Source organism: Chiloscyllium punctatum, chromosome 32 (assembly GCF_047496795.1).
Source record: "Chiloscyllium punctatum isolate Juve2018m chromosome 32, sChiPun1.3, whole genome shotgun sequence".
Classification (NCBI taxonomy): Eukaryota; Metazoa; Chordata; class Chondrichthyes; order Orectolobiformes; family Hemiscylliidae; genus Chiloscyllium; species Chiloscyllium punctatum.
Genome location: NC_092770.1, coordinates 22,024,340 through 22,042,847, shown reverse-complemented (window position 1 = coordinate 22,042,847; position 18,508 = coordinate 22,024,340). Strand labels below are relative to the sequence as shown.

At 47.0% G+C, this 18,508-nt stretch overlaps 1 protein-coding gene across 2 annotated transcripts in view; it reads left to right on the top strand.

Moving 5' to 3' along the window:
* The window catches only part of rassf3 (Ras association domain family member 3), a 213,724-nt gene extending 195,635 nt beyond the window's left edge, over positions 1-18,089 (top strand). For both annotated transcript variants that reach the window (XM_072551884.1, XM_072551885.1), the window contains 3 exons: positions 10,782-11,052; positions 14,070-14,185; positions 15,798-18,089. In XM_072551884.1, coding sequence (XP_072407985.1) covers positions 10,782-11,052; positions 14,070-14,185; positions 15,798-15,947 — 537 coding nt within the window. In that variant the 3' untranslated portion in view covers positions 15,948-18,089. The remainder of the gene's footprint in view (positions 1-10,781; positions 11,053-14,069; positions 14,186-15,797) is intronic.
* The last annotated feature ends 419 nt before the right edge of the window (positions 18,090-18,508 follow it).

Below are 18,508 nucleotides of genomic sequence, written 5' to 3'. Positions count from 1 at the left end.
ATATATCCCTGGTGGTGGGGTCTGTTTGGAGGTGGCGGAAATGTCGGCGGATGATTTGGTTTATGCGAAGGTTGGTAGGGTGGAAGGTGAGCACCAGGGGCGTTCTGTCCTTGTTACGGTTGGAGAGATGGGGTCTGAGGGCGGAGGTGTGGGATGTGGACAAGATGTGTTGGAGGGCATCTTTAACCACGTGGGAAGGGAAATTACGGTCTCTAAAGAAGGAGGCCATCTGGTGTGTTCTGTGGTGGAACTGGTCCTCCTGGGAGCAGATACGGCGGAGGCGGAGAAATTGGGAATACGGGATGGCATTTTTGCAAGAGGTAGGGTGGGAAGAGGTGTACTCCAGGTAGCTGTGGGCGTCGGTGGGTTTGTAAAAAATGTCAGTCGGTCGCCATTAATGGAGATGGAGAGGTCCAGGAAGGGGAGGGAGGTGTCAGAGATGGTCCAGGTAAATTTAAGGTCAGGATGGAATATGTTGGTGAAGTTGATGAATTGCTCAACCTCCTCGCGGGAGCACGAGGTGGCGCCAATGCAGTCATCAATGTAACGGAGGAAGAGGTGGGGAGTGGTGCCGGTGTAATTACGGAAGATCGACTGTTCTATGTAGCCAACAACGAGAGAGGCATAGCTGGGGCCCATATGTGTGCCCATGGCTACCCCTTTGGTCTGGAGGAAGTGGGAGGTTTCAAAGGAGAAATTGTTAAGGGTGAGGACCAGTTTGGCCAAACGAATGAGAGTGTCGGTGGAAGGATACTGTTGGGAGCGTCGGGAGAGGCAAAAACAGAGGGCTTGGAGGCCCTGGTCATGGTGGATGGAGGTGTAGAGGGATTGGATATTGAAGGTGTTGGCCCCTGTGTTCTTTGTCTATGCCATGATGTTTAGATTGGTTCTAATCTAAAAAGTGAGATAACAGAACTTATGGGTACCGAACTTAGCTATCAGCCTCTGCTCGGCCACTTTTCTCTGCTGCCTGTCCCGAAGTCCACCTTGGAGGATGGTCACCCGAAGGTCCGAGGCTGAATGTCCTGGACCACTGAAGTGTTCCCCAACTGGGAGGGAACCCTCCTGTCTGTTGATTGTTGTGCGGTGCCCATTCATCCGTTGTCATAGCCATTGCTCGGTTTCCCCAATGTACCATGCCTCTGGGCATCCTTGCCTGCAACGTATAAGATAGACAACGTTGGCTGAGTCACATGAGTACCTGCCAAGTACAAGGTGGGAGGTGTCCCCACGCATAATGGTGGTATCTATGTCCACAATCTGACACGTCTTGCAGCGTCCACCGTGACAGGGTTGTATGGAGTTGTCCTGAGAGCCGGGCAGTTTGCTACGAACAATGATCTGTTTGAGGTTTGGCGGTTGTTTAAAAGCAAGTAGTGGAGATGTGGGGAAGATCTTGGTGAGGTGCTCATCCTCATTGTTAATGTGTTGCAGGTCACGAGGAACATGGTGTAGTTTTTCAGCTTTTGGGAAGTACTGAACAACGAAGGGTACCCTGTGTGAGGGATCCACACTGAGACACTCAAGAGTCTAAATCAGGAAGTACAAAGCAAGAGCTGCAAGAAATTAGATTTTGATCAGAGTCACAGAGGTTACTCTGGGTTCAATCAACCAGGAGAAAGTGAGGGCTGCAGATCAGAATTGAAGAGTGCGGTGTTGGGAAAGCACAGCAGACCAGGCAGCATCTGAGGAGCAGGAGAGTCAATGTTTCGGGCATAAGCCCTTCCTGATGGAGAGCTCCTGCTCCTCGGATGCTGCCTGGTCGGCTGTGCTTTTCCAGCACCACATTCTTCGACATACATGGGTTCAAATCATACCATGACAAAATGGAATTTAAATTTAATTGATAGCCTCAATTGTCATGAAAGCTCATCTGGTTTATTAGTGTCCTTAAGGAAAGGAAATCTGCCTTTCTTACCTGGTCTGGCCTACATGTGACTCCAAACCAACAGCAATGCACTTAACTCCAAACCAACAGCAATGCACTTAACTCCAAACTGCAAGGCACTCAGTTCCAAGATAACTGGGGTTCATTAGCAATGATTACATCGCATGAGTAAATAATGGGAGATAGAAAGATAGAAGCACAAAGGCAAAAATTAAACTCTCCAATACTCATTAAATTCTGAAATAACGAGATTTAACCTTTTCTGCACCTACCCTGTCAAGTCACCTGAGAATGTTATTGGTTTTAGTCAGATCACTGCCCAAACTCCAGTGAGACAAGGTGATGGAAGCATCTGGATTGGGATTGTAGGATGGAAGGGAGGTGTGACCGGAATTGCATATTTGGGAATTGGAGATAGGAAGTATGAATGTTAGAAATGTAGGGTCAACCCGAACTTCTCCAGATTTGACTGAGAACAGTTAATGCCCCATTGGACTCTGTACTGAAGAGCCTGCCTTCTGTCCAGCTCGGTTTTGAGTTAGCCCTCTCCCCAGCCCACCTCCTCGCCCTCCCTCTCTCCCTCACCTTTGGCGGTCTGCATTGACCTTAATGGGCTTTGCATGTAAAAGAATCAATTGGGAAACACAGGGGGTTTACTGGTGGCTGGTAATAAATGAAAAAAAAGTACGGTTGATTTGGTGGTGGGGAAAAGAAAGTAGTAATCGAAAAGAAGAAACCTTCAGAGCCTTTCTTGAGAGGTCGGCACCATTGAGGGCTGGATTGCATTACATCTTCCCTCCAACTCCATTTTAGCTCAGTTCCCTCAGTCTCTTCTTACCCTCTCCCTTTTGTCTGTTGTCAGACTGTCCGCAGTGCGTCTTGATCGTACTTTTAACTGATAGAACCAGTGAGCGGGTGGTGGCTTAAGGTACAGATACAGATTACTTACAGTGTGGAAACAGGCCCTTCGGCCCAACAAGTCCACACCGACCCGCCGAAGTGCAACCCACCCATACATTTTCCCCTTCACCTAACACTACAGGCAATTTAGCATGGCCAATTCACCTGGCCCGCACATCTTTAGACTGTGGGAGGAAACCGGAGCACCCGGAGGAAACCCACACAGACAGTCACCTGAGGTGGGAATTGAACCCAGGTCTCTGGCACTGTGAGGCAGCAGTACATGAACCACTGTGCCACCGTGCCGCCCACTTTTAATTCAGTGTAAAGGTTTATACACTGCCCGTGGTGGGCAGTGCTCTTTATATTTGTTGATTATGAATTGGGTGATTAGGTTAAAAGAAACAAAAGCATTGGGAACCTTGAATTAGGAGTCTAGTGATAACCGTGCAACAGTTGCCAGTTGTCAGAAAAACCCATCACATTCACAAATGCCTTTTAGGGAAGGAAATCTGCCATCCTTACCTGGTCTGACTTACATGTGACTCTAAAGCTACAGCAATGTGGTTGACGTAAAATGTGGTTGACGTAAAATGGCCTCTGGGCAATTAGTGATAGGCAATAAATCCTCATCCAGCAATCAAAACTCTCAGAGGGCTACTCCTGGGCTTGGAAATGCAGGCAAGACAGAGAGCTACTCCTGGACTTGGTTACTTAGGCAAGACAGAGGGCTACTCCTGGGCTTGGATACTCAGGCAAGACAGAGGGCTACTCCTGGGCTTGGATACTCAGGCAAGACAGAGGGATACTCCTGGGCTTGGCTGTAGTAACTAGCGATCAGGCAGTGGGCTGTGGAGGTGATAGTAACTCCTGACTGCCTGTCTGTCTTCTGCTATGTCAGTGCAAGAGTGTCCTGGAAGAGGAAGCACACAGTGTCCACACCATCCTTGAAGCCTTTAGAGAGAGAGAGAGAGAGCTGGTCACCACAGGCGATGCTGTGCATTATTTCCTCCTGTTTTGATTTTGCTCCCTGCTTTGCCCCTGGTGGGCAGTGTTTGTTCGTTGGTGGTGTCGTAAGTCATTGGTGGCTTTGTGTAAAAGAAAGAGTCAAAAAGTGTGGTGCTAGAAAAGCACAGCCGGTCAGGCAGTGGCCAAGGAGCAGGAGAGACGACATTTTGAACATTAGCTCTTCATCAGGAATGGGGCTGGTGGCCTCTGGGGGGGCTTAGAGATAAATGGGAGGGGGGGTGGGGCTGGGGGGAAGGTAGCTGGGAATGCAATAAGTAGATGACATGGGGGGTGATGGTGATAAGTCAGAGAGGAGGGTGGATTGGATAGGTGGGAAGGAAGATGGAAAGGTAGGACTCTGATCTCCAGCATCTGCAGTCCTCATTTTCTCAAAAGATTTTATCCTGTTCATCCCCACTGAGGAGTTGACAGGGGAAGGGGTCTGGAGGAGGAGGGCAGAAGGCTGCGCTAAACTCCCTAGATTTACCAAAAATAAAAATCCTTACACACTGCGGGAAGTCTTGAATGAAGTCAGAAACCCAGCAGGTCTGGCAGCATCTGTGGGAGGAAAGCAGAATTAACTCGCAAGATTAACTCTGCTTTCTCTCCACAGATGCTGCTAGACCTGCTGAGTTTCTCCAGCAATTTCTGTGTTTGTTTCAGATCACCAACATCCAGACTTCTTTTGAAAGTCTTTCGTGCACCATATGGACCTCAGGCTGTTAAAGGAGGTGTCACGAGTGGAACACTGTATAACAAATTTAGAAAGTGTGGGGAGATGATAAAAACATGCGTGACGGGAATGTGGTGGTGGGGTGAGGGCAGAAAGCAGGCATTGTTGAAACCTTTCAGCAAAATACTTAAAACACTGACAGCATTGAACTGCTGCTCCCACTCAGAATGGCTGCAAAATGCAAATGTGGGAGCTCCCTCCAGTGAACACTGAAGGTATCCCACAGTTAATATGGCAAAGTGTTTCCATTGTGCAATTAAACTGGGCTGGAAATGCATGAAAATTGGTCTTCTATCATTCACAGTTAAAATGTGACCAGTTATTTACGTATTTGGCTTTAACAGCACTTATTGATTTTAATCTTTGTTCTGGTTTGGATAGTTGGAAATTCCTTACACTGTTACTTTCCAACAGTGACCTCTGATGTTTAACAAGTGAAATATTTTCAGCTCTGACCCATCAACATACACACTCACTCACTCACACTCTCTCTCTCTCTCTCATACACACACTCTGTCATGCCCGCTCACACACACACACACACACATACACACACACTCTCTCTCTCTCTCTCACACACTCACACATGTTCTGTCTTTCACACACAGTCTCTCTCACACATTCTGTCTCACACAATCTCTCACACACAGACACACACACGCTCTGTCTCACACACACACACTCTCATACATGCTCTGTCTCACACACACACTCTCATACATGCTCTGTCTCACACACACATACACTCTCTCACACATTTTCTCACACATACTCTGTCTCTCACACACACTCTCTCACACTATCACACATACACACTCTCTCTCACACACACACACTCTCTCATACATGCTCTGTCTCACACTCTCTCACACATATTCTGTCACACACACACACACACACACAGTGCATGCCAAAGTTGGAATCGACTTGAAGATCGCAACAACATTTTTGGTTAGATTCATCAGCAAACTCTGCTCAAGGACAGAGAAACCTTATTTTGTCTTTGGTTAGGCATTAGTTTTCAGCTGGGAATTAATAATGCAATACATTGGACTTTGCTTCAGTCAGCTACTGACAGGCTAATGATGGAATAACCAATCACTGAGCAATCGGAGAGTGAAGGAGACAATGTTTAAATGACATGTTCAAAACAGAATGGGCTCTTCTCAGATTTACCTGTTGGTTATAGTTCTGGCTTTTGTTGAAGTGATACACAGTGTAGAATCCAACTTATTTTTTGCTGAAGTTGTTTTTATCCTTTGCACGTTCCTCTTTATTTTCCAAAATAATTTAATGAATGGAAGAGCATTAACGTCTCTGCTGCAGAAAGCAATTGAGGACAAAACTGTTGGATGTTTTCAAGAAGGACTGAGATGTAGCTGTTGAGCCTGCTCTGCTGTTTAATACGATCATGGCTGGGCTCCCTTTGGCCTCTGTTCTACTTTCCTGCCCACTCTCATGACCCTTCAACCCATGACTAATTAAAAGCTTGTGTACCCTGCCTCCTTACATTTATTCTGTGTTCTAGCCTCCACTGCACTCTGGGGTAGTGAATTCCTCAGATTCATAGAATCCCTACTGTGTGGAAACAGGCCATTCGGCCCAACAAGTCCACACCAACTCTCTGAAGAGCATCTCACCCTATCGCTGTAACTCTGCATTTCCCTGGGCTAAATCAGTTAACCTGGACACTAAGGGCAATTTAGCTTCACCAATTTACCTAATCTGCATATCTTTGGACTGTTGGTGGGGGGGGTGCTGGTGAACTGGATCCACCCGAAGGAAACCCACGCAGACACGGGGAGAATGTGCAAACTCCACCCAGACATTTGCCCGAGGCTGGAATTGAAACTGGGTTCCTGGCGCTGTGAGGCAGCAGTGCTAACCACTGAGCCACTGTGCCCCTATCAGTTCATGACCCTTTGAGAGAAGCAATTTCGCTTCATCTCTGTTTCAAACCTGCTACCTGCTATAGAACATAAAACATAGAGCAATACAGCGCAGAACAGGCCCTTCGGCCCTCAATATTGCACCGACCTGTGAACTATTCTCAGCTCGTCCCCCTACACTATCCCATCATCATGTAAGGATTGTTTAAATCTCCCTAATATGGCCGGCAGGGCACTCTGTGAGAAAAGAACCTGCCTCTGACATCTGTCTTAAATCTTTCACAAACTGATGTCACCATCCTAAGAAAAAGACTTTCACTGTCGACCCTATCTAATCCTCTGATCATCTTGTATGTCTCTATTAAATCCCCTCTTAGCCTTCTTTTTACCAATGAGAACAGACCCAAGTCTCTTAGCCTTTCCTCATAAGACCGTCCCTCCATACCAGGCAACATCCTGGTAAATCTCCTCTGCACTTTTTCCAATGCTTCCCGTAATGGGGCAACCAGAACTCAATATTTTCCATCAACCACCCTTCGCTGCCTTCTTTCAGAAAGCCAGCTTCTAATCCAAACTGCTAAATCGCCCTCAATCCAATGCCTCTGCATTTTCTCCAACAGCCTGCCATGTGGAACCTTATCAAAGGCTTTACTGAAGTCCATGTATACCACGTCAACTGCCCTACCCTCATCTACATGCTTGATCACCTTCTCAAAAATCTCAATGAGGTTTGTGAGACACGACCTGCCCTTGACGAAACCGTGTTGACTATCTGAAATCAAATTGTTGCTTGCGAGATGATTATAAATCTTATCTCTTATAATCCTTTCCAAAACCTTTCCTACAACAGAAGTAAGGCTCACTGGTCTATAATTACCTGGGTCATCTCTACTGCCCTTCATGAACAAGGGCACAACATTTGCAATCCTCCAGTCCTCTGGTACTAAACCTGTAGACAATGAAGACTTAAAGATCAAAGCCAAAGGCTCTGTTATCTCCTCCCTAGCGTCCCAGAGAATCCTCGAATAGATCCCATCCGGCCCAGGGGACTTGTCTACTTTCACTCCTTCTACAATTGATAACATCTCTTCCTTACTAACCTCGATCCTTTCTAGTCTAATATCTCATATCTCATTCTTCTCCTTTCCACCCCAGTTCAACACTGGCACCTCTACATTCTCTTGCGTGGAGGATGCTGTCTATAACAGGCACATTCCAATGCCATAGGAGAAAGTGAGGACTGCAGATGCTGGAGATCAGAGCTGAAAATGTGTTGCTGGAAAAGCGCAGCAGGTCAGGCAGCATCCAAGGAGCAGGAGAATCGACGTTTCGGGCATGAACGTTTCATTTCCTGAAGAAGGGCTCATGCCTGAAACGTTGATTTTCCTGCTCCTTGGATGCTGCCTGACCTGCTGCACATTCCAATACCATGCCTGGATGAGTGTTGGAAGGTTATTCAGTTAGAGAGGTGGGGGTTACTGCTACCCTGTCAGATTTACAGTCTCTTGCATTCTGCTGCAGATTATTGACATTGAGTCTGATACTCTACACCCCGTTTTTCATTCTGATTTGCTTGGAAACCAGGAGCTCTCCATATACAATGGGTTGTGAAATTGTAACTTTCTGGGGGAGGCCCATCTTGGTGCTGAGTTCCCCCTTTTTGGGGGAAGAAAAGAAACAAAAACTCAAGATTTCCAAGGATATTGCCAGGGTTGGAGGGTTTGAGCTATAAGGAGAGGCTGAATAGGCTGGGGCTGTTTTTCCCTAGAATGTCGGAGGCTGAAGGGTGACCTTTATTAAGGTTTACAAAATTATGAGGGGCTTGGACAGGGTAAATAGACAAGGGTTTTGTCCCAAAGTAGGGGACTCCAAAACTAGAGGGCATAGTTTTAAGGTGAGAGGGGAAAGGCTTAAAAAAGGACATAAGGGGCAACTTTTTCACACAGAGGGTGATGTGTGTATGGAATGACCTGCCAGAGGAAGTGGTGGAGGCTGGTACAATTATAACATTAAACAGGCATCTGGATGGGTATAACAATAGGAAGGGGTTAGGGTAATATGGGCCAAGTCCTGGCAAATAGGACTAGATTAGGCAGCATGGTGGCGCAGTGGTTAGCACTGCTGTCTCACAGCACCAGAGACCCGGGTTCAATTCCCACCTCAGGCGACTGTGTGGAGTTTGCACATTCTCCCCGTGTCTGCGTAGGTTTCCTCCGGGTGCTCCGGTTTCCTCCCACAGTCCAAAGATGTGCAGGTTAGGTGAATTAGCCATGCTAAATTGCCCATAGTGTTAGATGTAGGGGAATGGGTCTGGGTGGGGGCGGGGCGGTGTGGACTTGTTGGGCTGAAGGGCCTGTTTCCACCCTGTAAGTAATCTAATGTAATTAGGTTAGGATATCAGGTCGGCATGGACAAGTTTGACCGAAGGGTCTGTTTCTGTGCGGTGGCTCTCTGACTGTAATAGAGCTGTGAGGCTGTTGGCCTCAGGGCAGAGACTCTGCGGAAAATAATCAGCTCAGCAGGTGACCCAGCTAAGTTCTTAAAGACTCAGGAATGGGGGGTGGGGATTTCCACCCGTGGAGAAAATTCTAAAACTAAAGGTGACAAATGTAACATGAGATGTAGAGGAGCTGGTGATGGACTGGGATGGACAAAGTTAAAAATCACACAACACCAGGTTATAGTCCAACAGGTTTATTTGGAAGCACTAGCTTTCAGAGCACTGCTTCTTCATCAGGTATCTGTAACACAGTCACTAATAAATCCAATAAGGGACTCAGGAGAAATTCTTTGCTTGGTCAGAGTCATACAGCACTGAAACAGATCTTTTGGTCCAACCGGTCCATGTCGAACATCATCCCAAACTAAATGGTTCCACTTGCCTGCTCCCGGCCCATATCCCTCCAACCCTTTCCTATTCATGTAATTTCCAAATAGCTATTGAAGCTGTCATTGTACCACATCCAGCACCTCCTCAGGAAGTTCATTCCACATTCAACCCCACCCCCTTGCCTCTCATGTCTTTTTTAAATCTCCCTCCTCTCGCCTTGAAAATGTGCCCCCTGTTTTGAAATCCCCCATCCTAGGGAAACAACAACTACCACTAACTCTATTCTATACCCTATTATATTATAAACTTCTATAAGGTCATGTCTCAACCTCGAGTGAGAAAGGTCTCAGCCTATCTGGCCTTTCTAGAGTGTGCTCTGAATGTGGAACTTGCTGCTGTGTAGAATAGACAGGGTGAAGGACATAAGGAACGTAGACGGGGCAGTCCAGTTAAGTAAACTGACCATTGTCACTCATTAGAGTTTAACCTGAGGGTCACCACAACTCAGACAAGAGCCCAGGACTGTGTCAGCCAGTGCAGGAATTGAAGCCATGCTGTTGGTGTCACTTCACATTGAAAACTGAGCCCCAGGCCAGCCATGTATGAGAGTGTGGAAAGGAAGAGATGGTGTCCAGATGAACTGAGCTGAGAAAGAGACAGACGAGGCTGGTGTGCAGTACAAACAATTAAACCCACCTGCCTGTTCCTGTGTTGTATCATTATATCATTCCATGTAGGAGTAGGGATGCCTTGCTGCAGTTTTACAGGGCCTTGGTGAGGCCACACCTTGAGTATTGAGTGCAGTTTTAGTCTCTTAATTGAGGAAGGATATTCTTGCGACTGAGGGAGTCCAGTGAAGGTTCCCCAGACTGGTTCCCGGGATGGCAGGACAGACGTATGAGGAAAGACTGGATCGATTGGGCTTGGACTCGCTGGGATTCAGATGAGGGAGGATTCCGTAGAAACATATGAAATCCCGTTGGGTCTGGGCAGGCTGGATTTGGGAAGAATGGTCCCAATGTTGGGGAAGTCCAGAACGAAGGGTCACAGTCGAAGAATAAGGGGTAAAGCTTTCAGGACTGAGATGAGGAAGAATTTCTTCACTCAAAGAATTCTCTCCCACAGGAAGCTGTTGGGGCCAGATCATTATAGATACATTCAGGACGGAGCTGGGCATGAACCTTGAGGTTAAAGGGACCAAGGGTCACAGCGAGAAAGCAGGAGTGGGAGACTGAGATTGCATGATCATATTAAATGATGGTACAGGCTTGAAGGGCCGAATAACCTCCTCCTGCACCTATTATCACAAACTGATAATTCTGCAGAAGCATTTCCGGACTGGAAACATTAACTCTGTTTTCTCTCTCCACAGATGCTGCCAGACCTTCTGGGTTTCTTTAACAGTTTCTATTTTTGTTCCTGATCTTTGTTTTACGCTCCTCACAGCGCTCCGAGGGATCCTTACCTCTCTCTCTTACCGAAACCGCGGAGACACGTTCCATTTTCCAACTTCCGTATTCTTCCCCTCCCTAGAACCCAGACAACGTGTACACTGGCTTTATTAAAGTTGAGATGGACCTGCGCAGGCCTATCACCGTACGCTCCATGGTGACGCAAGGAGGCCGCTTGTACAACAACAACAACGAGACTGCCTTCTACATGCCCAAGGGCACCACCAACACCCTGCACATCAGCAGCACCCACACTGTGAAGGAAGTCATCGAGGCTTTGTTGAAGAAGTTCATGGTTGCTGATAACCCTGCAAAGTTTGCACTCTTTCACCAGTCCCGCAAGGACGGCCAAGGTAAACGTGCACCAGGTGGAACACCTCACTAACCTCCTTCCCACAGGCGGCAAGGGAAGCAGCAACGTACATTTGCGTAGCGCCTTGCGCCACCTTCTTTGGGTGCATCATCCACCATTGTAATTCACTACGGCACACTCCCCCCAGTTAGCAGAGGGATAATGACCAGGGTAGCTCATCGTAAAACCAGGAAGTGTTGGAGATTCTCCATTTATTGTTCACTTACTTACCCTCAATTTGTTATTATTATTTATTATTCTCAATTTATTGGTGGGTTACCAAGCATTCCTCTGTCCCAGATGCTGCCTGCTCCGATCGAGTTTCTCCAGCATGTTGCAGTTCTGACCAGCATCTTCAGTATTACCGGGTAAACTGGTTTCTACGTCTCGGTTGAGGATTAAATATGGTGCAGGACCACTCCCAGTCTCTTCTTCAAGCCCTGCTTGTTATGGGACCTCTACTGTCACCTGAGGGAGTTGGCAGATCTCCAGAAATCACACCCACAGAAACAACAACCCCGACATTGCGGCACTCCCTCAGTAACGCTCTCGGAGTATCGGCCTCGATTTATTTCTTCGAGCCTATTACTGTACGGAATGTTCAGTCCCATTGTTTCTCCTTCTCCATCTCCCGCACAAAACATAATTGTCAGGAAGGAAATAAACATAATTCTAGCTCAACTTGATTAGACCAAATTGGCTGAATTACTCATTTTGTACACACTAACTGATTTATCTAAAGGAATGCTAGATTCTTGCTTTTGTAACTTTTATTTATTTTAGCCTCAAATATAATGCAGTATTGTGAGTTTTTTTTATAAAAGCCTACAGGTAGTACATTTGATGAATAAAAGATCTACTCCGGGCCAAGTTACATAATCTTTCTTCTTCTTGAATACCGGGCATAGTGACATTTTGTCTGAAGTAGTGCTGTTATTATTCTCTAAGGAAAATATGCTCCCTCTGGGCTATGACCAGGACAGGCCTGTTTCATAAATTGTTCCCTTTGAAATGGTTTTCTTAAAGCTGCATTAACACTGTCTTCATGGCCTTCCTCGTCTCTTTGTCCCATCCTCCATCAGCAGGACCTCTGACCCGTGTACAAACACATTTACCCCAGTCTAAAGGTGTTCCTTCAAACTCCCCAGGAACTCAAATGTAGCTTTTGTGGTGTGATTGATATTATCTCCACACACTCCCTTCCACAGACCACTACCTACACACACACACACACAAGCACCAAATGCATGCACACACATGAACACAACACCGCACATGCATGCACATGTGTGCTCAACAGGCAGACACACATGCAGAACAACAAGTGCAAACAGACACAGAAGAGATAGACATATACATAACAGACAGGAACACACATGCAGAGGACAGGCAGACACTTATGCAGAACAGGTGGGGATACACACGCAGAACAAATACATACAGACACACACTAACAGCACAGACAGGCATGCACATACTCTCTCTCCCTCAGACATGCGCACACACACACACACACACACACACACATGCACACAAACACAAAACACACGCGCACACACACCCAAACACAAAACACGCGTGCGCACACACCCAAACACAAAACAGACACACATAGAACAGATAGACACTCGCATGCACTCACTGAACCATTGGTCTTGGTAATCTCTGGCTTCGTTAAATGTTAACCAGTTTAATCCACATAGCTGAAAGCAAAACACTGTGTATGCTGCAAATCTGACACACGCACCAATAATACTGGAGAAACTCGGTAGGTCTGGCAACATCTGTGGAGAGAGAAGCAGAGTTAACATTTTGAGTCTGGTATGCTTCAGAATATATGAAGGAAGAGTCATACCAAACTCAGAACGCGAATTATATTTCTCTCCACAGATGCTGCCAGACCTGCTGAAGATATTTCTGCACCCCCACCTCACCCCTCTCCCTGCCTAGGTGAGGGGGCAATCCCACCCACATCAAGTTCCATTCCCCTATCAGCCTGCGCTCAGTGACCTTCTTGGTTTCGATCTATAATAGAATCGAGGGACTTCATGCTCCACTCAATGAGTTCCTACATTGCCTTGAGTCACTGGATGACACATTCTTTACCCTTCCCCCTGCTCACCGATCTTAATGCTGGAATTGCTCCAGATATACCGTTGGAGGTTTGCAGTCCTCCCAAGGATTCCAGAACCCAGGAAGATTACTGCCATGCTGCTGCGATGTTTACTGCAGGAACTTGGGTTCGATCCCAGCCTCAGGTCGCTGTCTGTGTGGAGTTTGTACATTCTCCCCGTGTCTGCGTGGGCTTCCTGCCAAAGATGTGTAGGTTCAATTAACCATGGGAGATACAGGGATAGGATGGGATGCTCTTTGAAGGGTTAGCGCAGGACTTGATGGGCCAAATGCCCTGCTTCTGTACGGCACAGATTCTATGGCTCCTTACTGTGGTCTCATTGCAAGAAGCACCATCCTTTTCATTCACACAGGAACAGGAGTAGGCCATTCGCTCCATCAAGCCTACCTCCCCATTCAATGTGATCATGGCTGATGGAACACTTCAATGCCATTGACCCAGCCCATCCCTGTGTGTTGTCGGCAATCAGAAATGTATCCATTCTACCTCGAACGTACCCAAATAGTGAGCTTCCACAGCCCTCCGTGTTGGGGAATTCCCAAGGTTCATGACCCTCAGAGTAAAATAAGTTCTCATTTTATACTTAAGAGGCATTCTCTTCATTTTTAAAGTTGCGTCCCCAGCAACAGACTCCCCAGACAGGGGGCAAATCTTCCCTGCACATGCCTGGCCAATCTCTGTTGTTCTGAGTGGGAATGGAAGTGGGTGAGGTGGTTCCTGTCAGTGGGCCATCTGGGGATGGTGATGGTTAGTGGTTAGTCGTGTGGTTTGGGTGCTTTCGCCCTCCCGTAAGGTCTACGGGTGAAAGAATTTGAAAGCCATGGGTTTACAACACCATATGCTCATCTGACCATCTCATCTTGTTTGGGTCTTTGTGTTTGCAGTCCACACAAGCAAACTGCTGAACAGCGAACATCCTCTTTACCTCCGTCTGCTCGCGGGACCTGGCCCTGAGACTTTGAGTTTTGTTCTCCGTGAGCACGAGACCGGGGAAGTGCTGGTAAGTGATCCATTCACTGTCTCTTGGTGTCGCTGTTCCTTTCTGCACCTTCTGTGTTCTTTATCCATCTGCCTGAACACTCCAGTGAAATCAGGTACTTTGCTTTGGGAGGCATGGTGGCTCAGTGGCTAGCACTGCTGCCTCACAGTGCCACAGACCCTGGGTTCGATTCCACCCTTGGGCGACTGTGTGTGGAGTTTGTACATTCTCCCAGTGTCTGCATGGGTTTGCTCCAGTTTCTTCCCACAGTCCAAAGATGTGCAGGTCAGTTGGATTGGCCATGCTAAATTATCTGCAGTGTCCAGGGATGTGTGGGCAAGGTAACTTAGCCATGGGAAAGGTGAAGCTCCTGGTATATTCAGAGGGTCAGTGCAGACACGATAGGCTCTTTCTGCACTGTAGAGATTCTCTGATTCTAATCAGAAGAGGTGAAGGGAAATGTGCTTGAAGTATAATCCTTCAGTGAAACTGGGCCATTCCCTAAATCAGAACTGGCCTGTCTAGTTCATACGCAGAGAGATTCAAACTTGAAAGAGATAGATGCATGTTTAGATTTTAAAAGCATCAAGAATGTAGCATTGAGATAGAGGATCCACCATGTATGGCAGTGCAGACTTGATGGGCCAAATGGCCTACTCTTGCTCCTAGGCTCCCTGTTTTTATGGACGGCCTGGCCTGTCCTGTTCCTATTCTCATTACTTTCGGGAAGTAGCTACCATCGGTGCTGCCCAAGATTTGTTTGGGTTTTGGGAGTGCCTAGCTCCTACACATTAACATAAGGGGGAGGTGATGGCCTAGTGGGATAATCACTGGCCCTGTTAATCCAGAGAACCAGGTAATGCTCTGGGGATCTGGGTTCAAATCCAGCCTATGCCAGATGGTGGAATGTGAATTAAGTAACTATCTGAACTGAAGAGTTTAATGGTGACTGTAAATCCATTGTTGATTGACAGGGAAAAATTCATCTGGTTCACTAATGTCCTTTCGGGAGGGATACGGCCATCCTTACTTGGTCTGGCCTATATGTGACTCCAGACACACACACAGCAATGTGTTTGATTCTCAACTTGCCCCCTGGCCAATTAGGGATGGCCAATAAATGCTGGCCTTGCCAATGACACCCTCATCCTGTGAATGAATAAAGGGGAGAAAAGCCACCTCTGTTTTGGTGACCTCTCTACATCAGGAATACTAATCAATTCGGTTCTCCCTGTGCTTTAATTGACTTTTTAAGTTCTGTTTTCATCGAACCCCTACAGTGTGGAAACAGGCCCTTCGACTCTACATTGTCCACACTGACCCTCTGAAGAGTAACCCATCCAGACCCATTCCCCCACCCCATTGCTCTTCATGTACCCAATCCACACAGCTCTGAACACCATGGGGCAATTCAGAACAGGCAGTCCACCTGGACTGTGGGAGGAAACCCACGCAGACACGGGGAGAATGTGCAAACTCCACACAGACAGTTGTCTGAGGCAGGAATCAAACTCAGAACCCTGGCGCTGTCGGGCAGCAGTGCTAACCACTGAGCCACCATGCTGTTATTTTGCCGTGGCTTCTTTGGACAGTTGTTGACCTTTTGCCTTTAACCTTGTTGCTTGCTCTTCAGTGGGAAGAGTTCAGTCTCCCGGAGCTGCAGAACTTCCTGCGGATATTGGCCAAGGAGGAAGAAGATCAGTTCCGGCACTTGAAGAGGCGCTACGGAGAGTACAGAGCCAAGCTCGAGGAAGCCCTGAGAGCAACTGGAAAACCGGGTTAACCCAGCCGAGGGCAGTAGCCTGGGAAGCATGCTCAGAACTACCAGGGCATGCTTCAAACCTGCACCTATAACCAACAGGAGTGACCTTCAAATCTGAAGACAAGAGCTTTGCACAGAAACCTAAAACCATTGGATCCATTGACAGAGAACCAGGCTGCCTCCGCATTATGTACCTCTGCTTACACAAACAACATGTTTACTGGACAATCAGATTATTTATAAATTGGCCGATGGCCTGTAGTGTCCAGAAGGAAGGTTGTAACGGTTAGAAGCCCTAGTGTGGCACTTTGCGTACAAAGCATTTACAGTGCTGCTTTTAACATGTGGCTGGGCCAAATCTTTCTAACGTCCCTGGCAGTGGTTTCAATGCCCTGCCCCTGTGAGTGGTGAAGAGGTACCAGGTGACAGCCTTCAGCCTGAAAACTGTCCAAAGTCCCTTTCAAACCACTCGCCAAGACGTGGAATGGAAATTCTTTGAAGTTTGAAATTTTACATCTGGGCCATTGGTCCAAGAGGGGAATTGGTACTTCGTGGGACAATGTGGATTGGAAGACCAGGAACAATAAAAAAAACATTTTGAGTGATAAGGGACCAATGATGTAGCATGTCGGATATGAGTGAAAGGATGTCGTGATGGAGAGGTGGTGCTATTGAAGTGGATTGAAGGATGTTCAGGATGTGCTAATGAGGAGGGATGGAAATGGATTTATTACAAAATCAGATACAGGAACCTGGGAGGAAACAAGATTGGGTTTGAAGGAAATAGTGAGATTTTAGTGACATGGCAGCTTGATCTTAGAGTGCTATATTCTTGTATAAAGCTGAACAAGTATTTGTTTTGGTAATCCTGGGTGCATTGGTCACACCAGGCCAAGGCCTGCATGGTGCCAACCACACCCACCCTTAGTGCATGAATTAATACTGACATTGTCACACACTTACAACAGCATTAACAACTCCAGGGCTGTTTGTAGCATTGCACTTCTGTGACCTGCTCCCATTGAGAGTTATGAACGCCCTCTTCAGGGATACGCTACCAAGTGAGGGGCAGGCGTCTGCCCCGGTCAAAGCTGTGCTGACGTTTAGTGAATAACTGAGCAGTTTGCATTTACGTAGCGCCTTCCGAACGGCCCCAGGTGCTTTGCAGCAGCATTCTCAGACCAAACATTTGTCACTGAGCCAGAGGAGAAAGCGATAAAAGACAGCTGACCAAATTCTTGGTCGAAGAGGCAGGCTTAAGGAAGAGAGCGCGAGCGAGTGTTGGGGAAGGGGAGAGGGAATTTTTGGGGGGTCTAGCTGGCTGAATTGAAGGGCACAGAGTAAGGGCCAGAATTGGAGGAACACAGAGTACGGGGAGTAAGGGAGATTTCAGCGATATGTACAACATTGGCCAGATCTGAAAGTAGTTGGCTGAAAATGAGGAATTTAGTCATTTCCATCTTCCTGTCATTATGTGTGTGGATGTTTTGAAGTACAAAAGCTCCCAGAATAATGTGCCATTTGGCTGACCTCGGGAATTATCGTTTGTCTACAGTAGGTCCTTGGAGATAAGGTTCAGTGTTGTGGCCATGACTACATGGAGGATAGTGGAACTGTCACATGGTCCTTTAACACTGGGTTACTTTCCTTAAAGGCTTGAGTTGCTAATCTGTCACCCATTGTGTTCCAGCACTGAATTACACCCGTGTACAAAGGCACCTTGATTAGCCAGCATTTGATTATCCGAATATCAGATTATCTGGCAAGATTCGGCTACACTATGTTACCCGGCATTCGACTAACTGAACAAAATACTCCCTTCCCGTGTCCTTCGGGCGATTGATGTTCAGCAGGGAGTTCTCAAAAACCACGCACAAGAAAAGAGAGCTTAATTCACAGGCAATAGGTCTGAAGTGTGCCCGTTTAATGTTGTTTATCTGAGTGCGGGTGGTAGGAATATTGACTGTCAGATTGAAGTAGATCACCTTGTTCATTTTTTTCTCTTATCATTCTGTTAGCCACAAGATAGACGGATAATGGGGTTATTTGCTCGTCACTGCAGACAGTTCAATCACCCAACCCCAGGAAACCCTTAGGCAGAGAGGTAGTAAACCTGCCTCTGAGCCAGGAGGTCCAGGTTTGATTCCCCCCCCCCCCCCCCCCCCCCCCCCCCCCGCTCCAGAGCTGTGTTGATTAAAATAATTAGTTCAAAATAATCAAGAATTTGGTGTTGAAGAGCTTTAAAGTAGTTATCCTTCTCTACTTGTAACCCTCAGATTGCTTCCATACTAGACAAAACCAAAGAAGGTTGTGTCAATTGAAATGATACTAATCCTTTCAACATCTCCCACTGAGTGCATTCCATTGATTAATCGCTCACTCATTGAAATGTTACTGCTGCAGGTTTGGGAGTTAAACTCTCTCGGTGTGGCATATATCATGTCTGTGTTTTGTGAATGACTTGTATGATTCTCCTCAGATTCCCTGACTCTGAACAAGATGATGATTATCAGGGCACTAATCCCAGCAGGAAACGTGACCCTCAGCTTTGCAAACACAGCTAGAGTTTTGCTTTATAAGTG